The following is a 26036-nucleotide window of genomic DNA, read 5'->3' on the forward strand; positions in this document are numbered from 1 at the left end:
GCAAAGCTTCTCTCCAAGAGAAACAGAAAGACTTAGGGATGCCAAAAGATTCTGTCGTTGGAATGCGGTGACCCTCCACGCTTAATATTTCTATGGTGACTTTTTCAATATTCTTTTGGGCATTACATCCTATCCAGCTGCTGTTGTTGCAGAAGCTACAGCTGCTGTCATCTCCTCCTCCAACTGCTAGAGAGAGGGTCATTCCATACCACCTTAGCACATCTTCTCTCCTTCCCCCCCTTCCCTCCTTTTTTCTCCCTGTCACCGTTTCAAAACGACAAACCTAATCTTCCCGGCATCAGAGGGAGAGTCCAGCAAGTTTGGGTGGGCTAGGTGAGGAGCAGAGGCGCCTCCCTCCTCCGGACACACTCTCCTCCCTCCCAGGCTCCCTTCCTCCCCCTTCTCTTTCTCGGGGTGGGGGGACTTGGGCACTGAAGAGATTAGCGGGGAGGGCGGAAACCACCTCGCCCGCCAACCGCAGCCGAGAGTTTTTGTGGAGCTGGAGCCACGTTAAAATCCAGAAGCTCCAGCCAAGCCACCCAAGCCTTCGAAACCAGCGCGTTTCCTCTAAGAAAAAACGCACAGATATTCAGTTCCACCCTCTTTGGCTTGGCCTCTTTGCAACCCCAGCCCCCAGCAATCCATTTAGCTTTTTTTTTTTTTTTTTTTAATTTTAAAATCATTATTATATATATATATATATATATATTTTTTTTTTTTTCCTGAAGAAAGACATGAGAAAGGGACTAGGTGGGGGGATAATAGTGAGTGGGAATGATGGAGGGCTTTGATTAGAGATCTCCGGAAAGAAGATTGCTCTCTCCAGACGCTGATTTCCCAAGCACTTGACAATCACTGGCAGAAGCCGAGAGCAGGCGGCGACCGCGGCGGTGAAACCCGCCGTTGGGCACTTAGAGGCCAGCGGAAGCGCAGAGACACTGACGGGACCTCCCCCTCCATCCCGAGCCCAGGATAGAAGGCTGCCGGCTCTACTTGTCGTCCCGGAGGCGGGCCGGGCAAGAAGGCAGCACGAGTGGCGGTGGCGCACCCCCCGGGAGGGCTCCAGCGGCGCGTGGTGACTGGAGGCTCCCGACGCGACTGGTGGCGGTGGACACGACCTCGGGCTCCCCAGGCTCGCCCCGGGCGCCTTTGCGCGCCTGGCTTCGCGCTCCAGGGACAGGGCGATGGGTCCTAGTCGGGACTAAACGGCCCTACCCCTCTCCCTAACCGCTCCTGCCTTTTCCCTCTCTGCTTCCCCGAGGGCGAGCCGCGGTCTGTGCCCGTCCCTTTCCTGTCACCCAGCGCCCCTTCCCTCTGTCCCCACTTCCTAACCCCGGGCCACCATGGCTGCGGCCATCGCCAGCGGCTTGATCCGCCAGAAGCGGCAGGCGCGGGAGCAGCACTGGGACCGGCCGTCTGCCAGCAGGAGGCGGAGCAGCCCCAGCAAGAACCGCGGGCTCTGCAACGGCAACCTGGTGGATATCTTCTCCAAAGTGCGCATCTTCGGCCTCAAGAAGCGCAGGTTGCGGCGCCAAGGTCTGTGGGGATAACTGTTTGGGAGGTGCCCCCTCGGATCACTCCCATATTCCTGCTTGGGGCCTCTTCGGGCTTCCTTCCCTCCCTCCGTCTTTTCTCCGCCCCCTCCCTCTTCCCTTCCAAGTCTCCCTTCAGAGCGCTCCGAGCGCCTTCTTCAGGGAGCTGGGTCCTGCTCTCAGGCAACCTGTGGCCACTGAAAACTCAACCCTGCCAGGAGCTAGCAAGTTGGCCTGTCCTTGCTGCCTGTCTCTTGCTCTCTGAGTCTCATGTGGGCTGGGTCCTAGAATGTCTGTTTCTACTCTGAGGGTCTTGGCTTCCCTGTGAATAGCCTTAGACCAGGTGGCTGTCTGACCCTAAAACCTGACAGGGGCTCTTCCTTCTCCTTCGCTGGGCCTGTCTGGTTTCCAGCTGTCAGGAATGTCTTTGGCCTAACTTGGCTTTCCGGGTCTCCTGGAAACCTCCTTAGCTCCTAGACCTTGGCGAGGTGGCTTGATCCCCACCCTGGGATGGTATAAGCCCAAGTAAGCAGAAGGGTGTGTATGAGATTTTCCAGAAAGCAGGTTAGTCAGCAGCATTGAGAGCTCTGAAGCCCCTCAGTCAAAATCTTGTGATTGGAGAGGGAGAAGGGTCAGTGAGTAAAGAAGAATAAGATCTACCTGATTGGGGGGTTGGTGAAGTATGAATTCCCAATGTGTGTCAAATGTAATCCAAAGACTTAGCAAATTATGTGAGGCAAAACAAGCAGTTACCACATAAAGATGATGAGAATAGTTACCTTACTATGTGCATTTTTGGAGAAACAACTAGTGCCCAGCATGACCTTTTGCTGCTTTTAAAATGTCAGAGTCTGAGAAGAAAACACCCACAGCAGAAAGAGCCCAGGAGCTTTTGTTTCTCTCTGCTTCTTTCCACATCCAGTTGCTAAGGGTGGTTGTTTTGGGAGCATGTGGGGTGTTCTGTGCTAGAAATGGGTATTGCTTGCTTTTCATAACCAAGCAGATTTGGCAGGAAACATCAAAGAATATATTTACGTTAATAAGGGTATATGTTTGCCCAGCACATTATATCTCGGTACCCAGCTGTGTTTGTTTTAAATGCTCTGTTGTTTCAAAGACAGGAAGAGGAGCATATGCTACACATGTATATATATGTGAATGTGTGTGTGGACATATTTACAAATTTATAACCAAACTTTTAATACTTGTTTTTGAAAAAGGCTAAAGCTAAATAAAAAAAGAACACATCACAATGAGAAATTGGAGAGTACTTACTCTCAGAATCAAGCTTAAATTCACTTAAATTGTTTGCATCTCCTCTTATTTCTTCAAATAGGTTATCTTTAAGAATACAGTTTTCACCAGGTAATGTCCCAAATTTATCTTATATGTAGATTAATGAATATATTCTCTTCTAAATAAGCTTATTGTAATGTAAGTAGTGATTAAAACTTGTTCTGTGTATTCTTTAAATATATCACCAATAGATTATCTTATAAATATGGACAATGACTATTTATGCCATATTGGGTGATGAAAAAGGGTTTGCTCTATACTTCTGAATTTTAAGATGGGTGTATACTTTTCTCCAGATATAGAAAGATATCTGAGCTCTCTAAATTGAAATAGTCCATTTCTCCATTTTTAATCCTGACTGCTCTCTTAGTAGTGGTGAGTTCAAAATGATACTTATGCCTCTCTGAAAGAAAAAAATATAATTAAGGTCACTTTCATTACCTTATTTTTTGGTAGGAGAATGGAAGAAAATAGGTTAAAAGGAAATTTCATCAGAGTCTTTTCTTATATACTCCATTTCAGAAATATATTCCTTATTGAGAACAAACTATAGATATATCTCTTGAATATCAAACAGAAAATAATTTATTAGAATTACTGATTTTAAGCAAAACAAACATTAACACTTTATTACATGTAAATTATATTATGATATATGTAATTATGACTCTATATTAGTATAATATAAATATATACCTGTAATTATTTGATTATTTAAATACTCTTTTAGGAAATGTTTTTCAGCATATTTACCTATTCCTCAAATACTTACATTTTGTATAGGAGTGCCCCTGGTAAATTTTTACAATTGTATTTATTAATTTAAAAATATAAATTTTAAGTGTGACAGTTTTATATATCCTTATATTTGAAAACTGTTACTTTGACAAATACTTATTGCATTCTTATGTCAGTCCCTGTTCCAGGTATTAAACAGAGTGGTGAATAGAACAAATTAAATCCCTTCCATCATGAAGCTAACAAACATGGGGTTGAAAGCCATTAGGTTTGTAAAGGAACACATAATAAGAAATTACAAAATTCAGATCCTCTAAAGCAAGTGAGGAAATGGCTAAAATAAAGAATTAGGGGCTTAGGGTGATGAAGAGAGGGACCTCATTGCATCAAGCAGTCAGGATGGCCCATCTTGAGATCTTTAGGTTGAGGGCTGACATCCGAAAAAGATGCTGAGGTTTGAAGAGCACTTTGAAGGAGCAATCACAGTGTGTGTGAAAAGGTCCCCTGGGTAAAACCTTAGCCTATTGGAAGAAGTGAAATCATTGTGGAAACTTTAAGTACACTGTCAAGTAGAATACATTTTGACATATTTGCAAACCGAATAAAGCACAGCTCCACTTTTTGTGTTTTGGAGAAGGGTACATTATATACATTTACTTAAAAAGTTGTTTTTCTTTCCTTTTTAATACTCTTTGAAGTTGTCACTTATGTAATTCAAAGAGTATGAATGATATTTACCTATGAACTTGGAGTTGGAGCCCTAACCCCTACCCTCTCCTTTCCCCATCTCCATAGAAGCATGTTTTTTGTTTTTTGTTTTTTTTTTTTTTTATAGCAGTTCAATCATTCTTGTGAAGGATAGAAATTTGCAACATTGCAATTAGTGGTGGTGGTGGTGGGTGACTTATGACTCTATCCCACCTTCCCAGACTCATCTCCTTCTACCCTACCCCATCTCACACACTAAACTCTGGCCATCATTCAATATTCTCCCAGTTAGCCACAAACTTTCAAATTGTGTGCTTTTCTTTGTGTTTTACACTCGATCTAGAATCTTCTCCCTATTTCCATCTTTACCTGTTGAAATTATCCTCACTTTTTAGAGGTGGGAAAAAAATGCTTCTCCTCTGAGAAGTCCTGCCTCATTGCTTAGAATTTAAAAGTAATCCTCCTGTGGGATTTTATACCTCATTATGCTATTTATATCTGATAATTAAGTGGGTACACATTTTCAACAGATTGTGGTTAGGAGCAAAGTCTGTGTTTTCTGCACCGTCATAGACCCTCCAAATTAGATAGTGTTTGCCAGGCCCTGGGCAATCAGTCACTGCCACTGAATTGAAGTGGAATAAAGAAGGTCAGTAGGCCCAAAGATTAAAAAGTGTCCTTGAACTACATGCTCTACCTAAACCATTCTAGAAGTACAGGTTCTTCTCAATTTTTTATATCTTTTTACTTTCTGTAAATACTTACATTTAATTTATCCCCTTTTAAAGATATAAGAGGGTCATTACATATTTCAAGTTACTCATAAGAATTAAAGAGTATAACCAACCTCACTTTAGGGCTAAATTAATTTGTAAAAATAAGAGTTAAATGTCTGTTAATTTAACTAAAGAAAGAGGAAAACAAAGGGAAATAAGCAGTTTGCAAATAGTTTTAGTTTTTGAAAAATTTTAACAAAAAATATGAAAACTAAAGTGGAAAAAATATGCAATGATATATAATAAATACTTTATCCTAAAGGTGTTACATTATTATTATGAATTTTAAATCCAAAAAAAACCTGATTACTTGTAAGGTAACAACCTCTCAAAATCTTTGTTATGGCTAATGCAATTGTTTCTTAAAATTTACTTTTTTATCCACTGTCACAGGCCATGGTATTATGTTTCATGTGTGTTTAATCATTAGATGGGCGGGTTTCTTACTAACACATAATATCTAGAATAAATTACAGGATGACATAGAAAACAGGAGATGAAAAATTAGCTACTTAAAATTTGTTCTCAGCTTGCACTCTAATATAAAAAGCAGAAATTATGTACACACATATATAAACAAAACTGCTTTTCTCTGTGTGATTATAACCATCAGTTATACTGAGAAAAGAAAATTCACCATTTCTCTTACAAGGTACTATGTAAAGAAAGAATTATCTACCCTCTCAGACCATAATCTACAATAAATAGTAATTAAAAAAGACTACCATTCTCTGTGCTGCTAGGCTGCTGTTTCAGTGACACTACCATGTAAAAATTAAAAAGACCACATCCTTATTTTGGCTGTTTAGATCAAAATAAAACCAGAAAACATTTCCCCCCAAAATATCATACTTTCTTTTGCAAGTTGATATTTTTAGTTTCCTAAGGCCACAACTGTTGGAAGTTTCCTAAATATCTTCTGATAATACCTGTTGCTAACTTTCTGATAAACAGAGAAAAATTTTAATATTTGTTAGTTGCATTAAGATTAGATAAAAATTATAGTTTCTAAATTGAAATGTCTAATTTTTTAATGAGGAATATTTTTGTAAATTGCACTTTCTAGGTGAGAGATCTTATGGAAATATTACTGAATTGGTAACTGTTGAGACAAAAATCATCTATACCTTGTTTATCTATGTATTTTTCCTGTGGCTTAATTTTATGATTTCAACATTTTCATTTGCTGTAGATTCTTGAAAATGGCTAACTCCTCATGAGGCAATAAGCAAAGTGTAAAATAGCATAGTAGGTTAAATAGGATGGAAGTAAGATTAAGTAAGATGATTTGCTTTGGGTTGAGATACATACATAGATTAGTTGAGTTTTCATATACTGAGAATAGTCAATGCTACATTGTCAACTACCCAGTGAAAAAACTCTTTCAACAAGTCCTAATATAAGATTTCAGAGGCAACAATATTTCTCCCACTTCCCTCAATTGGAGTTACCATTACCAAGTACAAATTTCATGTTATGTTAGTTCTATATATTATATTATTTACAGTTCTATAGTTCTTCCACATGTAATCCCAAATTTCTTTCATTCTGATAATAATGCCTTTATACATAGTGTTATTTTTAGAATAATTATTTTCAAACTGTACACGAATATCCCCTCTCTTCAAAGGAAAATTGTTTTCTAAATTGTATTGCTTAATTTAAAATATGGCAGAAATTTAAAAAAGGGAAGTACATGAAATATTTTTCAATCCATTTTTGAAAAAGTTTTCAATCTAATTTGTACATTTAGTTCTGAAATTCTAGGTTTCTTTCTAGCTATACTCCATAATAATTTCTCCCAAATGGTGAGAAATCTTAGCCGAAAAGGACTATGATATTTAGATAATACAAAGTGAATATGATTTTGTAAGGATTGTAATTGTAGTACCCAGGGGCTAAAAAGTAAAAAAACACCATAATGTTAAATTTAAAGATGTAAAAGACTATTTTAGGAGGATTTAATGAAATTTAGAGCCAATCCTACTATGTTGGCATGACTAGAAAACATTCAGTTTAGTAATTTTATTTATAATCATTCCAGCGTTCATTTTAAGAAGCTCACACTACATGAACGTCACTGTTTACTGGGGATGAGAGGATAGCAATAGGGAGTGGTAGTAGGAATCTAGACATGTTCATTCTAACCATTTTATGATAGTTACCACTTTGTCATTCAGGGAGAAATCCTCTTTTAGTACAACTATTATTGTTAGTAATAGTAGTTGTAAAATATGTTTCACTATGTGCTTTATAGTTCTTTGATATTGGGTTTAATAGTGATCCACATGGTATGACCATGGGGGGAAGCCACTTAAAAGTCAGGGTCTCACCAGTGCCTGATATAACTGATACTCAGCAAGTATTTGTTGAATATATGAAAAAACAAGCTGCAGTGACATAGAGTGACAGCTGAGGTCAATTCACATGGCTGTGACTACACTGTGTTTAACAACTACCTACATGACACACTTTCTGTTAGGCATTGTACTATTGATTACTATTTAATCCTCACAACAACCCTATATGGTAGGCACACTAATATTATCTATTTACAAATGAGGGATCCGAAACACATACAGCTTAAGTAAATTGCCCAAGTTCACAAAACTTAAAAATAATGTAGCTGGGATTAAACCCAGGTTGCTAGTCTGTCCCCAGACTCCCTGCTCTGAACCAATGATAATTTTCAATTGCCACATATTTTATATTCCTTATCTCAGTTGATTAGGTTCATCACCATTACAGACAGCATAGGAAACCGAAGCTCAGAGAATTTGTGTTTCACCAAAAGGTTTGCACCTAGCAAGTAGTGCAGCCAGAATTCAAAAACAAGTCTGTCTGCCCTGAAAGCCTCTATCTTCCCCCACTACTCTATATTGTTTTGGTTCCTTATGACATTGTAAACTCCTCATTAATGGAAGTCCTGCTACTTCAGGACATATAGTAGATGCTCAACAGACAAATCTGCTGATTAGATGAGCATAACGGAGTATTATTAACTTTTTAAACTTGCAGATGTTAGGTTTGCTCTGACATAGAGGGAAGTAACAGAAAAAATAAGTACCATATTTTACAGAGCTATTTTTTTTACATAGGAATGTAACTTTTGTTTTCAACATTTTGTGGATGTGGCATATGTTGGTGTTATCTCCTTAATGAATTGCAACTTTGACCTGAAATTCTGAAAAGGATTGATTTGGAGTGTTTTGATTAGTATGTAATGAATTTTCATATTAATCCTTCATTAATTTTTCATTAATTTTCCTAGACTATATATTTAGGCATTTCTTATTTCTAACAAGATGTTTTTGATTACTTTCCTTACTGGCCTTATTGTAGATGATATACTGATACAAACCTGCAAGGTTATAGGATCACAGATTAATCATGAAAATCACAGACTGTTAGAAATCTAGACACTGTGTCTGTTGTATTTGCTGCTTCTGGATTCATAGCTCTTTCTAATGAGTTCTTAAACATTTTTCTTAAAACTGATACTAGAGAAACAGAATGTAGTCAAATCTAACTTGTTTGTAAATTGCATTATGCACTTTATTGAGCTTGCACACAGATTAATATTTGAGTCTGGTACTGTCTTAGAATCTAGTTATATGTTATTTGGAGATATTTTATTGAATTATATTATCTGGCTCTTCTTTTCTCACTACTTTATTTTTATGGTAAAACTGACTGATTAAGAAAACCATCCACTTTGTGCCTGCACCTATGTAGCTGATTTGAGCTGGAGGAAAACATACAGCCCCATGGACTAGTCATAATTTAAATTCATGGTCAATAACCTTAAGTGGGCACTTAGTACATTAAAAAAAAAATTCCACTTAACTAGATAATATTTCTTACCTTCATTCTCTTCAAACCTCTTACATCTACTCTCCCATCTTCACTCTCAGCTATGTTCTTACTTTCTATTCCTCTGAGAAACTAGATAAGCAGAAAGAAATTTTCACATACCTCACAATTGCTTTTACCAGTCTATATACAGATCTATCCACATAATCCTCTTTTCCTATTGGACTTGTGGATGTTATTGCTCCTGTCTTAAGTCAAGACCTCCTGAGATTGAGCAATAGATCTCTCTTCTTCTCAGGGACATCTATCAAGTGATTCTCCTCTCTCTTCTGCATCATAAAATTTCCACATTCTACTGTGTTAGTCTCGTCAGCACATAAATATGTCATCTTATAAAAGGAACCCACTCTTGGTCATCCATTCCTCTTTAGCTATGGAACCAATTGTCTTTTTACAACGGAACTCCTTGAAAGAGATCTCCAATTCCTCTCCATCCATTCTCCCTTAAACCCTTTCCAATCAGGTTTTTGTCCCCACTAAAAAACTGCTCTTGTCAAAATCACCAATGACCTGCAAGTTGTCAAACTCAAGCATATATTATCAGTCCTTATCCTACTTGAAAATCATTTTGCACTCAAATTTTCACAATAAACTTCTAGTATTTTACTATGATGTGGGTAAAATACTTTTAACATATCGATTCCTCCATCCAAATCCTTCAAGTGATCATCTTTTCACAGTTATGATATATCTGTGTTTCTAATTGAGTAGTGTTAATTAGTTAACTGTTGCCATTATGTTACATGTTTGGTTGCTGCCAAGTGCTATGACTCAGGTATAATTAGAAGGCAATACTCGCTTTCCTTACTTGGGAGGACTATTCTTTTCATCACATCTATATGTCTTGAATCTGAGTGACTTGTCTCCACGCAAAAAATTGAAAGGATTGTTTTTCTGGGTGTCAAATTTTTAATTTTTGGCTTTATATTCAAATAAAATAGATTTGTAGGTAAGCAGTTACCAGTTTTCAAACTTCTTAATTGCTAGCATAGCCAATAATAATTGATGAATTAAAATATTGGTTAATTTTCCAAATGCCAAACTATTCAAATTCAAGCAGGATATAGATAGAAAGAGTAATAAACTTAGTAAGGGCATTTTAACATTGGTTACTTTCTTTGTGTGACAAGTTTTTGGCTGATCTATTTGCTTTTTATTATTATGTCTGAGGGTTTCAAGTGATGCTGTTATATTCTGTATCGACATATATAGATACAAAATTATGAGCTCTGGTGGCAAAGTCAAAGTAACTTTTTACATTCATGTTATTTTGCTTTTTTAAAAATTTCATGTTAGAATGACAAAGAACTTCTGGTTGGTTTTGGAAACGGTGAAGGGTTGGCAATTAATTGGCTCACAGGAGTAGATTCATAGAGTTCTATTATCTCCTCTTGTTAGATTCTCCCTGGGTAATAAGCAACCACTGGATTCAGTAGCTACTACATAAAGATAGTATCTTTTCTCAGGAAACTCTTGAATTCTGTATGGGTAATCGTTTGTGTGTTTTCTTCAGAATCTAACAGTTCTCTCCATTTTGAAAAGTATATTCAGAATCTCATTGCTTAACATATTTTTATTCCACTGCATGCCTCATTTTATGTCTTTAAATTTCTGCAAATAATTCTTACCTAGCCTTGGATACTTTATGCCCTTCAAATATTTGTTCATGGCGTTTGTATCCTCCTTACCATTTGGTCGAGTTACAATTGTTTAACTTTTTAAATCTTTCTGCATAAGTAAATGCCACCAGGTCCTCAATCATTTCTGTGGCTTAGATTGTTCAATAATTGCCTCATCTTTATTCCAGCAAATGAAATGATTTCTGTTTTCATGAAGAGAATTTCATGCTGAGGCCAAACTTGATGTAGAGAAAACTTAATGCGTCTGCTGTCTCCCTTCCCTCTGGAGGTGGGGTCTGGCCTGAATGGAGGCAAGAGGAAAATGGAGGGAGGAGGGAAGAGGCGAGTTTATGCAAGGCAGAAGTAACTGACTTGACTTTGTGCCTGGCAAATTAAAGGAAAGTGTAGGGAAAGTAACCAAACATGCTCCTTGCAGCTGCTAGGATTTGTGCCTTTATATACCCCATCTTTCTTACTTCTCCAGGAAAGTAGGTGGTATTATTCCAATTTGCTTTGATGATGGGAAGTGAAGTAATCTTTCCAAGTATGCATACTTGGCAGAGATAGTATTTGAATCCAGGTCTGGATGATGCAGGTTGTTCATATTTAGAATAAACTCAATCCTAAGTAATAGGATACTACTAATAATAAAATTCAACGTGACACTGAGCGTCTTTCTGGATTCATTGCTGGGATGAACAAGACTGTTGGCCACAAGGTTTGCCTCTGTTTATTCTGAAAGTTCCATATGAGAAGAATGTGGAAGCAGCTGTAGTCACTTTGATTAGTGGCAATGCAGACATGATCACTGTTTCACATACAAGTGGTGTTACAGCTCTGTCTACACTTTTTCATTTTTGTCTAATGGTGGGGACACCAAGCCAATATGCTGTACAGACTAGCAGAGCCCAGATGCATTCCTTTCATAATCTCTCAGATATTTTTCTTTTGGAGTAAAAGTCAATGTGGCAATTTTGAAAATTTTTTATAAGGTTTGGAGTATTTCAGAATTGTTCAACTTTTATTTTTTCAGCCCATGTTCTTTACTTTTTGGAAATATAAAGTTATAAAAGTTGTTGAGTGTTGGAGTATATGACATTAATGAGCAAAGGTTTCATGTTCTCGTGCTACTGCTGCTAAACTGATGCAAATTTTATCATTAGAAATGTCCCTGGTGCCTAAACATTCCCATAACTGTTACCATTTTTACTTTCTGGATGGTATTTTTGTACAGTCAAGTGAAACTGAGACCCATAGTACAATATTAAGCACTTTTGGCAACCTCTACACCAACAAATCATCCTAAAGGTAAAATTTTCTTATCTGTGTGGGGTTTTCTTTTGACCTATGTTAGTTAGTACGAAGGGATTATTTCAGCACATTTTCCCTAAGTAGGCTAGTTTAAGTATTCCTATGTATTTGCTTTTCTTTGTATTTAATGTAAATTTTTTTATTAGAAAAGTTTTAGGTTTACAGAAAAATCAAGCAGAAAAAAGAGTTCTCCCATACCCCCCATTATTATCATCCTGCATTAGGAGGTAACTTTATTCCACCCAATGAAAAACTATTATTGTAGTTGTAGTATTAACTATTGTACATAGTTTTACATTAGTGTTTACTGTTTGTGTTGTACAGAATTTTTTTAGTAACAGGTATACAACTCAAACTTCCCCTTACGCTTTTTAAAAAGGTAACACAGCACTTTGCAACATCACAGTTTTTTAACACTAACCAAGGTGTCCTCATAATTGCCTGGCTTCACACTGCTGTTGCTTTTTTAAAAAATTTCGCATGAAATGCCCATTGTTGTCTTTTGAGGTAAGCCAATTGTTATTTTTTTAAAAAGTGAATATATGAAATACGTAAAATCTCAGTCCCAAAGCTTCCTCACACACTTGCCTTCTTGTTATTTGCTGCTATCCCTACACTGCTCACTGCTCCAGCACAAAACTAGCAACTCCCCACGCCACTCTAGGATAACGGCAAGAGCACCGGACTCAGGCCAAGGAGACTCTGGCTCTGGGTTTCACTCTGCCACTAATGAGCTGGGCAAACTCTGTCAATATGTGGAAATGTCTGTGCAATGAGAAAGTTGGACAATAAGATTTGGAAGACACATAACAACTCTAAATTCCTCCCTAGCTCACTTGTTTAGAATCTCTCATGGGCTTGGACTTAGAAAATAGAGACAGAGCTAAGTTTCTTTGCCACCAGGCTTATGTTCTACATGAAAAGACCACCCACAGCTAGAATTGCCCTCTCAGTGGTCTATTCTCAGTGTCTGCCTCCCTGTCTCCAGCACTTTCAGATTTACTTTGACTCCAAGCTTCCTTTGGCTGCTCACTAAATATGGCCTGAAGATATTTGGTTAATTGTTATTCTACCTTTTATGATTTATAATCCAAACACCCACCATCTGTGTCTGTTACTCAGGTTTTAAACAATTGCAGCTAATGGTGTTCTTATCTGTGTGCATGTGTGTGTGTTTGTGTGTGTGTGTGTCCATGTCCCAGTTACTTCCCTCCATCTTTGGGCACATAATATCCACAATATTCCTTTATTCATAGAGTGAATATTGAGGTGGAAAAATTAAGATGCCTAATAAAGTCTCTACTTAAAGTCAGCTTAATGCTTCTCAGTATTTATAGAACTCAGTTCTTCCAAACACCAGATTCTTGTTTTACCCAACAAGTGTCATAACATTCTCCTGGGGTTGGCATCTGCAGAGGATTTTTTCTTTCATCTTATAGTTTGGGTACTTGAGACCCAGTGATAATAAGAATCAAGGTAAAACCCATTTGAAGGAAATAAATCTTCAATGAGGAAATATGGAAAAAATGACAAGCCTGGGAAAAGTATAACTAAAATGAATGATCATACACACACACACATACACCTGGACGCACACAGGCACACATACACGTACACCATAGCCACCATCTGCAACATAAATGAATGGCAAAGTGCGTCTTGGGTATTTTGCTTCTGCAGTTTGAAGTCCTGCTACCTGATACCATTCCGCAAGAACAGCACACCATGTTCCTAAATTCACTAGTTTATGTCAATTAGAATGCATTTCAAGAGAGACAGAAAAAAAATAAGATCAAACAGAAAATTTGTTAAAAAAAGTAATCTAGATAGCCTCATTGGATGGGCCTGATGAATAAAACCACTGGATATTAAATAATCAGAATCATGGTGGCAGCAAGCTTTCTTTGGAAGACAGGGAGAGCCTCGAAATAAGTAAGGGTCTCAATTTTAACAAGTTAAATTAGTCAAACATAGAACAAAAGGTATTTGGTTTGTATTAAAAGTACTGCTTTTGAAAGAATGATAGGCTAATGTGCTTCTGATTAGCAGTCAGTCAGTGAAACTTCAGATTCTCAAAAATCGTGACGGGATTTGGAGTAGGAAAAATAACCTTTGGTAAAAATCTCAGCAAATAGTAATTTTCCTAGTGAAGAAAATAATTATAAATCAAGAGGATTCTTTTATGGCTTCAGGGAGTTGGTTGTTCTGTGGTTATTAGCATTTGTATCCAAGGTGATTCCATTTAAAGAGTGCATTATACAGAGGTGGTTTGATTAAACATACTGATTTAATTGTGGCTGTACCAATATTGGCTGCTAGCGTCTTGTTTCATGAGAAGAAAACGTCAGTGTGCGGTATACTACATATTCTGATAATGGCGTTTTGAGTTGCAGTTGTGAAACTGCATAATAAAAAAGGGTCTAATTTTAAGAAATATGAGTTCCTTTCATTCATCTACCTCTGGACACCATAACAAACCTTAAAACTGACACATTTAACATCAGGAATTTAAAAATAGAACAGAATAGGAGAATGGAAAAAAATAATGTATAAAGGGAGAGAGAAACCTCAGAAATGTGGAAGATGCTGTCCACAACCAGAATTCTTGAGGTTGGGACCTTGTATACACTTGTTTTATTCCCCTGGCAGAGTGGCTGCATGTATCTGATCATCTTTTAAGTATTTCTTGCCTTGAATAATTTAAGGGTGTTGATAAACTAATGCAGCTGAGATACACATGTTCCAAGTACACATGCTAACCAATTTCTTACTTCTTTAAACTTGATCATTATTTGTTTTGAGGCTTATGCAATTCCTTTAAAGTAGACATTATTGTCCTTATGTTTCAAGTGAAAAAACTGAACCTCATGGATGTTAAGTAATTTGTTTTCTGATCATATAGTGAGCATTAGAGTAGTAGTAGGATTAAGACCCTGTTTTTTGGATTTCAAGTACAGGGGCTGCTCCATTATGATGTGATTGCCTCTTCTGGAGTCTACCTTGATAATGAATAAGAAAAATATGCCCAGGGCTAGTTACAAGAACATTCTTTGTAATCCAGGTTGGAGGTCACCACTTGGGAAGTGGAAGGACAGTGCTAAGAATTGTGGCTTTAGTTCATCTTTCACCACCTTTTCTTTTTCATTCATGTTTCTATTTAATTTGGGAAAAGTTATGATGTTTCTTTTTGTTTATCCGTTCCTAACTTTCTTTTTTTAAAAAAAGACATTTGTTTTCTGTTGATTAGAAAGTCCTCTCAATGTTTTTCATGTAAGACTACACTTGAGGATGTACAAAATTCCTAGAATGTAACACATCAGAGAATTTACAAAATGACTATATATTGAAGATGACATGTATGATGTCTAATTCTACTTAATAATTTTATAGCAGTTTTACATTCAAAATGCTATCTCAATTTTAAAAATAAATATTTTATGGAAGTATAACATGGACATTGAAAAGTACACAAATCATATACAACTCAATGAATTTTCATAAAGTAAACACACTTGTGTGAAACCCAGCCAGATTAAAATTAGAACACTACCAGAACCCCAGAAGCCTCACTTTTATGCTTTTCTAATCAATAAATCTTAAAGGTAGAAACTCTCCTGACTTCTAACACAATGTGTTTGTTAGTTTTGCCTGTTTCAAAACTTTATGTAAATGAAATCATTAAGTCTGTACTTTCTGTACCTGGCTTCTTTTACTTAACATTATGTTTGGATCTGTAGTGTTGCCCCCCTTTCCCTGATGTTAACAACTTTCTCTTTTTCTTTTTCCTTGAACTCTTTTGCTATGGTGTTTTCAATTTTTATTTGTCTTTTTAAAAACTTTTGCTTATCTGAATTTTCCGATTGTATATTTTTGCATTTTATTAATTTCTATTCTTAAATTTGTTATTTCTGCTTTCTTTAGGTTAAATTTGCTATTTTTTTTCAACTTCTTGAGAGATAAATAGTAAACTCATTGATTTTCAGCCTTTAAGGAACTTAAACATGCATATGAGGCTATGAAGTTCCCTTCAGCTCTGTTACATTTTACTTTTCATGCAGTAAAATACTTCCTAATTTCCATTGTGATTTCTTCTTTTTATCATTATTATTTAGAAGTGCTGACTTAATTTTCAAATACTTAGGGATTTTTCTAGTTATAGTTTTGTAAGAGACAATCACTAATTTTGTAGGTTAAATCCACTATAATCAGAGAACAAATTCTGTATAATTCTGGTAAAATTTTGGAAATGAAACATGTAAATAGGAAAAAGAAGTTTATTTTTTTCAGTTTCCAGGATGGCATTTTATGTAGGTCAATCACATAAAGTTTGTTAATTATTTAGTTCAAGTTTTGTATTTTTTATAAAATTGATTTTTTTATTTGTAGCTACTTTCATTTGTTACTGAGAGAGCTCTATTCCAAATGTCCCACTATGACTGTGAATTTGTCTATATCTCTTTTAGGTCTGTCAATTTTTGTCTTCATTTTTTTTAAGCTAATGTACTATTACTTTATCTTCTTGGTAGAGTAACTCCTTTGTCATACTTTCATGCTTTTTGCTTTAATGTTTACTGTCTTAGCTATTAATATAACTACACCAGCTTTCTTTGCTTAAGTATTTGCATGCCAATTATTTCTTCATACTTTTACTTTTACACTTTCTGCATGCTTATGCTTAAGGTGAACTTCTTGCAAAGCACCTGGGTTTGTTTAGTTTTGCTTTAGTTTTTGGCTGTTATGAAGTATCATTTCCTTTTCTTCGTCACTATTCCATGGATATAAAATAAAACAAGTATAGTGACAAGAATTGAGAGGGGTTTTGTGATACACAAGTTATGATATCACAAAATGATATACAATTTGTATCAAGTTCTCAGCTCCAAATTTTCTTATAAGTCATTTGGATTTATTGGAAGAAACATTTTGGCCAGCTTTTCATTTTTTTTGATCTTTTGGACCATTATCCACTGACTAAGTTCATTTTCCCTTCTAATTTCTAATAAAATCTGGGCTAAGATAGATAATTTTGTCAATAATTGTTTCTGAATAGACATCTTTTGTATATTGTATGTGCTGTGCTATTATACTGCTAATACTGCCAGCTGGAATTATTTTAAGTCTTTTGTGTTCTGTTTTAAAAATTGGGTTATTTTCTAATCTTCCAAATTCATTCCCTGGCAGTTGCTAACGCAACAAAGTTGTAAATTATCACATGATCTTCCAGAATGTGAAACAGCAGTGGGCTTACCTGAATAAGAGCAATATAATGGTCTAATTTTGGCTTAGCTCTTGAAGTTTACAAGAAAGATGAAATGGCAGACCCCATTCCCCAGGCTGCTGTAACACTGGGCAACAGGTTTATTGTTAATCAAAAACACCCTGGAGAGACTGGAGTAGTCTTGACAAGAAATCAGAGTGCTCCTAATTGAAAACTATGGTACATTTTGATCGTGGTGTTTCCTTGGCCCTGCCCTGGACTGTCTTCATCTTGCAGAGCTCTGTCAGATTACGAGTGTTTGCTTTTGAATAAGTGACTCAGTTGCTCTAATCCTGAGTATCCGTATGGGTCAAATAAGTCAATATAATTGCATCTGTTTTAGCTCTTCACAAGTAAGACTCAAATGAGATAATGCACATGAGAATGCTTTGTAAATTGTCAGCTTCTGGGTATATATAACAAGTGGGTGCAAACCCTGGACCTGGGCAAAATGTGTCCATTTATCTATTGATCAGCGACTTCCTTCTCCCCCACATCCACAACTATACATCTCCCAGCATATTATGTTTCTAATCTCATTTCTAGTGCTATTAATATAAATCAGTTTGGAAATCTAGGCTGGGGGGGAGGGATGGAGAATAGGCCCTTGGTTCTTATCTTTATTTGGGCTACAGTATATTTTACAATTTCTTGCCTAGGCATTTTTTAAACGCAATTTTGAGATATATTCACATACCAGATAATCATACAAAGTGTACAATCAGTGGTTCACAGTATGATCATATAGTTGTGCATTTATCACCACAATCAATTTTTGAACATTTTCATTGCTCCAAAATAAAAAATTAAAATAAGAATAAAAATAAAAATAAAAAAGAACACACAAAACACCCCATACCCGTTATTCACCCCTATTATTAATTTTTTTTGTCTGTATTTTCTTACTCATTTATCTATACACTGGATAAAGGGAGCATCAGTCTCAAGGTTTTCACAATCCCATGGTCACACCGTAAAAGCCATATAGTTATAAAATCATCTTCAAGAATCAAGGCTAGTGGATTACCATTCAACAATTTCAGGTATTTCCTTCTATCTATTCTAATACACTAAAAATTAAAAAGGGGTATATGTATAAGGTATAAGATTAACCTCCAGATTGACCTCTTGACTCTATTTGAAATCTCTCAGCCACCAAAACTATTTTGTTTCATTTCTCTTCCCCTTTTGGCCCAAGAAGTTTTCTCAATCCATGATGCAAGGGTTGCCTAGGCATTTTAAAAATCATCTAGTTCAATCATCTTATTTTATAAATAAGGAAACCCCAAACTAAATATAGGGGTTTCCTTATAAATAAATAGGTGAAATCTCCTATTTATAGTCCCATGCTCAGTCATTGTCAGAGCCAGATAAAAAAGAATTCTCCTAATTTCATTTTGTTGATGTGCTGTATGATAGAACATTGCAACATTCCAGATAAAAAGCATACTCAGATATACATGTGTGTCTGCCTGTGTACATGCACATATGCATATAGAGAAAAGCACATCTATTCTCAGGCTGTGAGAAAGGATCTGACTTCATTTCTCATCTCTTCTTCCATCTCAGAGTGACAGGAAAAAATGGACTTCCTTTCCACTAAGACACCCCTCTGTTAAAGCACTATCATCTTCTTGGCATCTTTTGCTGCTTCTCAGCTAGTGTAGGTTTTCTCCACTGTGGATTCATACTGTGAGAAGATTTGAATATTAGAACCCAAAGTCTGTGAATATGATCCACAAAATTGTTGAGGAAAGGTGTGATGACTGGAAAGCAGTGCTAGATGAGCCAGGGGAAATGTGGAATAGAGTGAAAATAGAAAACCGAACTTTGAACTTTTGGCAATTCAGCAATTTAGGTAATTAAAAAAACCAACACCTTAGTGTGAGTAGTGATCATCTTAAACTGCGTACTCTGGCAGAAGGAGGATGGGAGAAGGGATAGATTGGGAAAATAGGCAAAATATTTAGATGAGGATTGATTTGGTGACAGACACAAAATGATAAGAATGATCAGAGACCATTATTGATCCACCTCAAAAGTAGATGAAAATCTTTTCTGCATGCTTTGCAAGTGGGTGCCTTTGAGGAATAGAGAAATAAGAACCCATAGGGTAAACATATGTGTTTTGCAGCATCGATTTTAAGTATTGTAATGATTTTAAATATTTTATATCACATGAAATATTTTATTGAGAAGAATACAAATTACGAAATTGAGTAGAATGAAATATCCCAAAGAAAATTCCTGCTTCTTTGGTGCTGTTTGAAGCTACATCTCCCAGAGTCATCAGTGAACATGACCACTTACTTTCCTCTACCACTGAAAGTGCTTACATAAAAATCTTTGAGAGTTACTGGAGCATCGTGCTGTAGAATATAGCCTAGGCACCCCATGTTTGTGTATATACAAATTCCTCTCTCCAATATTCAGTCTTCTGAATATCAAACATCAGATGTTGCCCTTTCTAGTTCCTGATGCAAAGTATAAAAAGTTAATTCTTTACAAATTGATGCCATTTTGCCTTCTTGTTTTAATTGCTAAAGTTACTTCTCTGGGACAGTTGTGTTGTACCTCAGTGCCCTTTCTAATGAGAATAATTATTTTTCATCTAGCTTTAAAAGGCTTCACAATTTTGAATGATTCTGTGCTTAACTTGAGAGAACATGTTGTGTTCATGTCCAGGATGAGAATAGAAGCATTTCTATAGTGCAAAACTAACTTCGAATGAATGAACATGAAGAGACAAAGGGGAATAAAAAATGCATCAAGTCCTTCCTGATGGAATTCTGTAATGAAACTGATGACCTTATTTTACATTGTAAAGATCTCAAAGCATTTGGTTTGAAAGGAAATTAAATTATCAGACTTTACAAATTGTTGAAGATTCAATAGCTTCTTTAAAAAATGACAACATAATTTGGAAAAAGTAAAATGATCCTCCCCTAGCAGTCATTAGAAGAGTAATAGTGTGTGAAGGTCTCTGACGCATATTCCTACATCAAAATTATGGCAAAAGGAAGTACATTTATGCCTTGATTTGAGAAAATTCAAAGACAGATATTAGTATTAACTGAGTGTCAAAAGTTGAATTATAGAAGATTAAGGAAATAATTTGTTTTCATATCCCTGGATTTAATGGTTTGAAATAAATTTCTATACTATATTTAATATTCTTTATATTGTCCTTAAATGGGCAGAAAAAGTTTTATCATCTGTTTTACTTTGTTGTCCCAAGTTGCAGTAGAGTATGTTTTTTTTCTTTCCATGCTGGATTCTCAGTGTTGCAAAACTTTCTGTTAGAAATGCAAAATTGAAAGGTGACTAGTGCAAAAGTAAAGATATGTAAATATATTTGACAACCTCAATTATTGATACCATTGTTACTAATTGAGTAGAATCTTCCTCCCAATTTCCTTCTTTTATTTTTTAAATCTTAACATGAAGAACAACTTATTAAATATCCAAAATCACTATAGGTAGTTTTAGAAGCACAATTTCACAACTGAATATCCATACTGAATTGATTAATAACAGGGTTATCAACAGGGTGTGCATTAAGCAATATAATGTATTATAAAGAGCATCATGACATAGGTAATAGGTTGAAATAAGAGTGGAAATTTCTTTGTCAAATTATCAATGCTAGCCCTCAGTGTGGAAACAAGACTTTGTATTTCAGATCCTACTTCCTTGAACTTTGGACAAGGATAAGTCCTAGTTACTTTCCCTGCAAATTGTGGGGTTTTTTGGAGTAACAGATAATCCCTAAAATACAACCTGCTACTAATATTTTGTTAGTCTATGACCCATGTAGGTGATGTTTCTTTAATTAGAAGCACCAGTGTACAATACAAACTATCATTGCAACAACCATACAAAGCAGCTTTAAAGTTCTAGTACTCTCACACAACTGTTTTCATTTTCCCACATCCTCTTCCATATGTGTACATTTTGGACATTATTTTAATCATAAAATCATAATGTAGAATAATCTAATCTTAACAGGAGTTAGGTAACTGAGTTAAGGTATAGGAAATCATCTCAAAAATTATAGAGTGCTATTCCAAATGCAAAGAAGCCTGTTATTACTAATAATTTCTTAACTATCTCTCCATATTCCTACAACGGTAGGGGAGGTGGTACTAGAACAAGGACAGGAAAGTTTGAGAGTGGGTGTTAAATTCAGTGAAAGCCCTTTCACAAACACAGAGTGCCTGCTCCCTGCTTGCCGTAGAGAGTTAAAGAAGATACAATCCCAGCCCTTGAAATGCTCACGGTCTAATGCAAGTGTATTTGTTTCCTATTGATGCTGTAACAAGTTACCATAAATTTAGTGCCTTAAAACAACACCAATTTTTATTTTAGAGTTCTATAGGTGAGAAATCTGACATGGGTCTCACTGGGCTTATATCAAGGTGTTGGCAGGGCTGTGTTTCTTTTTGGAGATTCTAGGGGAGGATCTGTTTCTTTGTCTTTCCCAGCTCTGAATGCTTCCCACAGTCCTTGGGCCATGGCCCCTTCCTCCATCTTCAAAGCCGGCAATGCTGCATCTGACAACTCTCTTTCTCTCTCACTTGCGTTTTAAAGACCTCTGTGATTATATTGGACACACCCAAATTATCCAGAATAATTTTCCCATTTAAGGATCCCTAATTTAATCATATATGGAAAATTCCTTGTGTCACATAAAGTAACATTTTCGGGGATTAGGGCTTGAAAATCTTGGGTGGGGTGGGAGGGGCATTATTGTGCCAAGGCAATCTCATGAACAGATACATAATCACAATACAACACCTTCAATGCAACCGCAGAACTTTGCCATAAGGTACTGTGAGAACATAATGCAGGCTTAGCTTATGCAGCTTTAAGGGCAGGAGCCGGGAAAGCCCTACCAGAGGAAGTACTGGACAGGTGAGGTGATGAATGGACAGGATGAATAGGAAATAGCTATTTAGAAAGAGGCAAAGGCCGGCTTTAAACATAGCAGGCAGCCGATGCAGAGAGCAAACCTCTATTAAAACCCATCCTACCAGTTCTACCTCCTACATGGTCCTCACAGCTATGTATTTGTCACTGTCACTGCTCCCACTTCAGAGAAAGGCTCTGCCATCTGTAGCCTGGTCACCAGAACAGTATTTTAACTGCATGCATCATACCCACCAGTTGAGCAAACAGAGCAATACTTTAAGCATCTGCATATGATCTTGTCACTTGCATGCTTTAATTTAATAATCTATTAGGTTCTCAGGATAAAATTCAATGTTTAATATATTTAACAGAAATCCCAAGATTTGGACATCTACCCACCTTTTCAGCCTCATTTCTTGATGACTCCTCACTCCTTTAAAATAATATATGAGATTTATATGTGACATTCTCTGTCCAAGTATTTTTATGTCCGTTTTACAGAGAAATTTTGGAGTCTGTGATTTACCAAGATCACACAGCTAGAAATGGCTGAACCTCAGTGTTTTCCCACCACACTGTACTGAAGTCAGGCCACTGTCAAACTTTAGATTTTGTTCCTGGAGATTTCAGAATGGATTAAGAGACAAATTACCTCATTGTTCTCTACAAATTCATTTTGCCTTAAGCCAAATGACACTGGGTTTAGGATATTTGGGGGTCATAGTAGTGACTCATGACAAGTTTAATTCCTTTCATTTCACATGTTCAATGGCCTACATAGTTGCAAAGCCTCAGAACTTCCTCTCTGCTGTAAAGGAAATTATCAAGCTAAGAATGTCTTGATCTTAATTAGCTTTTATTAAGCTTTTCCTGATGCCCAAATAATGTATGTGGCCGAATGGAAAACAGTAAGGGTGAAGCCAGTTTCCCTTGTTTCTAAAAACTTTTTGAAGAATTTTCAAAGGGAACTTATGTGGAAATTTTGTATCAAAAGTCTTTATATAATACCTGGTGCACACACTTGCCTTAGGGGAAAATTAAGAGTTTGTATAAGGACACATTAAAAAAAGAGAAAAGAACCATGTGAAAGAAACTGTTCCTTTTACATCTTCACATTGCCTAGGCTGTCCATTTCCTTATTATTTTCTTTCCCTGCTGTGCAAACTCTAGATATCTTAAATCTGAGCCTCTGAGCCAATGGTATGCGTCAATTATTCTGTGACCAAATCCCAACACATCATTGGATAGTTTTTCTTTCGTCTGTATCTCAATCTCCCCCAATCTCTGTCTCTCCCACACACACATATACACTCACACTCTCTGCACTTACAAATAATGTAACTCTCATCCCTCATCTTCTTCCTCTATTTCTTATATACCCCATCAGAAGCATGGATCTGTGGCTTGGGAAGTAAAATAAAACTTAGTAATTGTTTACAGTTCCATCTAGCACCCTTGAAAATAGGGATCAAACCAGATTCAGCACTTAGTAACAATGTGACCATTGTCAAATTCTTTATTTGGTTAAGTCTCAAATTATACATATATATTTAAATAAATAAAATTAAAGTAATAATTGATTAATATGATTTTCTAAGGGTGATGTTAGGTAATGTCTATAAAGTTCTTTGCATTATGCTTGCCACATGGTGAACAATGATTAAATGATGGCTTTTATTGTTATTACAATTATCATTATCATTGCCTATTGGAAGATAAGGAACACAACATGAAGGCCATTCTCTGCGTGGACTGCACAGAAAAGTGGAAAGAGAGGAGAATGCATTGGGTATTATTTCTAGGCAAGCAGGTGCTTTTTAGGAGACGCTTATGAAATGTTTCCCCACGATGCTAAAATCTGAACTCTGGGAGACAAAGGGCCCCATTTCAGATGGGGAGCATTTGAGTCTGGGTTATTTCCCACACAGAGGGTACCAGGTGAGAAGCCATGTGCCTGCAGAGTGGTGACTGGAGGGGACAAGTTGAGGAAGTGGCACAAGGCAGAGGGTAGTGTGTCTCCCCAGAAAAAGTACCCACCTCACAGTATAAATGTGTCCAATTTCACAAAAGATTTGGAGAGAGATAATTATGCTTTAAATTCCTATAGGGGGAGCAATGAAAATTATTGGCAAAAGAGGAGGCAAAAATATGCACTTCTCCTTAGCCTCTCAAACCAGTGTATACCTGATCTTTAGTGATCTCACCTTTAGGGGATAGACATTATTCCCCCTTGTCTTTTCATAGATGAGGAAACATTATCCCGAAAGGTGAGGCATCTAATCCATTTCACAGAACTGACAAAAGGAGAAATGGACTCCATCTTTGCTTCAAATTCAGTCTCTTTTCCTTTTACCCTGCTGCCTTCCCTCCCCTAGACCCCATCGTGGCAAGAGCAGTTCCTGCAGATGTTGAGCAGAAAGCTGGCAGGAGTTTGTGAGTCTCTGGGCTTGGAATTTTTGCTGTGTGTGGCATCACCAGGGTAGCACTCAGAGCCTCTTTAGATCTAGTCTGCTTTCATGAATGCCCAGAAGTAATAAATTCTGTTTTCTCACTGGGAAACATTTCCAACTTTGAGGCTGTATGGGAGTATAGCATTGTTGCTACAACCCATGGTGGTGTTGTAACCTATTTTATGGTGTCCTCTCAGAGATTTGAAAGTTCTTAGTTCCAATTTTATTTAAAGTTTTGACTTTCTGAGATGACCATATGAAATACAGGTCTCCTTTAAATGGAGGGACTTTGATGAATAGCAGTCAATGAATGGTTCTCTCTGGCACATTGTAGTGCAAAGCAGACATAAAGGTTTTCATAAGAGTCTGGGGCAGTCATCGTTAGGCCATTTCATAAGCAAAATATTTTCTCAGGTGAGCCAGGAAATGCTTTTTACAAATGCAACTTGTTGGTATTCCACAATTGTGGGCTGCTGAGGACAGAAACAAACCCTTTATGATAAGAATGCCCCAAATGTCTTCTTAAGGAAGGCCCTGAAACCTGCACATTAGCATTTCTTACCTTATGCATAGGCCTTTTCATAAGTCAAAATTTATGTCAGAAATTTAACTAGCATGTTATATATGTGTTATAGTTTGCTAATGCTGCTGGAATGCAAAACACCAGAGATGGATTGGCTTTTATAAAAAGAGGTTTATTTGGTTACACAGTTACATTCTTAAGGCCATAAAGTGTCCGAGGTAACACATCAGCAATTGAGTACCTTCACTGGAGGATGGCCAGTGGTGTCCAGAAAACCTCTATGTTGGCTGGGAAGGCACGTGGCCGGTGTCTGCTCCAAAGTTCTCATTTCAAAATGACTTTCTCCCGGGACATTCCTCTCTAGGCTGCAGTTCCTCAAAAATGTCACTCTTAGTTGCACTTGGGATATTTGTCCTCTCTCAGCTTCTCCGGAGCAAGAGTCTGCTTTCAATGGCCATCTTCAAACTGTCTCTCATCTGCAGCTCCTGTGCTTTCTTCAAAGTGTCCCTCTTGGCTGTGGCTCCTCTTCAAAACATCACTCACATGCACTGAGTTCCTTCTGTTATGTTAGCTCATTTATATGGCTCCACTGATCAACTTAGACCCACCCCGAATGGGCAGAGCAACACTTCCATGGAAATTATTCAATCAGAGTCATCACCCACAGGTGGGTGGGGCACATTCCAAAGAAACACTCAAAGAATTACAATCTAATCAACACTGATACCATCTGCCCACACAAGATTACATCAAAGATAATGGCATTTAGGGGACACAGTATATTCAAACTGGCACATTCCACCCCCTGCACCCCAAAATGGCATTATCTTTCCATATACAAAACACGTTCATCCCACAATATCACAGAAACTTAAATTATTTCAGTAACAATAGTTAAGTACAAGATTCCATCAAAATTATAGGCATGGTCAGTCCTAAGGCATAATTTTCCTTTTGCTGTGGATCTGTGAACTTAGAACAACTTATGTGCTTCCAATATACAAAGGAGGGACATTCGTAGGACAAACATTCTCATTGCCAT

The 26036-nt window shown here is 36.8% G+C and overlaps 1 protein-coding gene across 2 annotated transcripts in view; it reads left to right on the top strand.

Annotated features, from left to right (window-relative positions):
• The window catches only part of FGF14 (fibroblast growth factor 14), a 686839-nt gene that overhangs the window by 493296 nt on the left and 167507 nt on the right, over positions 1-26036 (top strand). Inside the window, exon 1 of one of the 2 annotated variants that reach the window (XM_037800216.1) lies at positions 1103-1536. The exons of the other annotated variant lie outside the window; for it this stretch is intronic. Within the exon in view, the coding sequence (XP_037656144.1) occupies positions 1344-1536 (193 nt within the window). The 5' untranslated portion in view covers positions 1103-1343. Of the gene's footprint in view, positions 1-1102; positions 1537-26036 lie in introns of those variants that run through there. 2 annotated transcript variants of the gene reach the window in all.

Source organism: Choloepus didactylus, chromosome 12, assembly GCF_015220235.1.
Source record: "Choloepus didactylus isolate mChoDid1 chromosome 12, mChoDid1.pri, whole genome shotgun sequence".
NCBI lineage: Eukaryota > Metazoa > Chordata > Mammalia > Pilosa > Megalonychidae > Choloepus > Choloepus didactylus.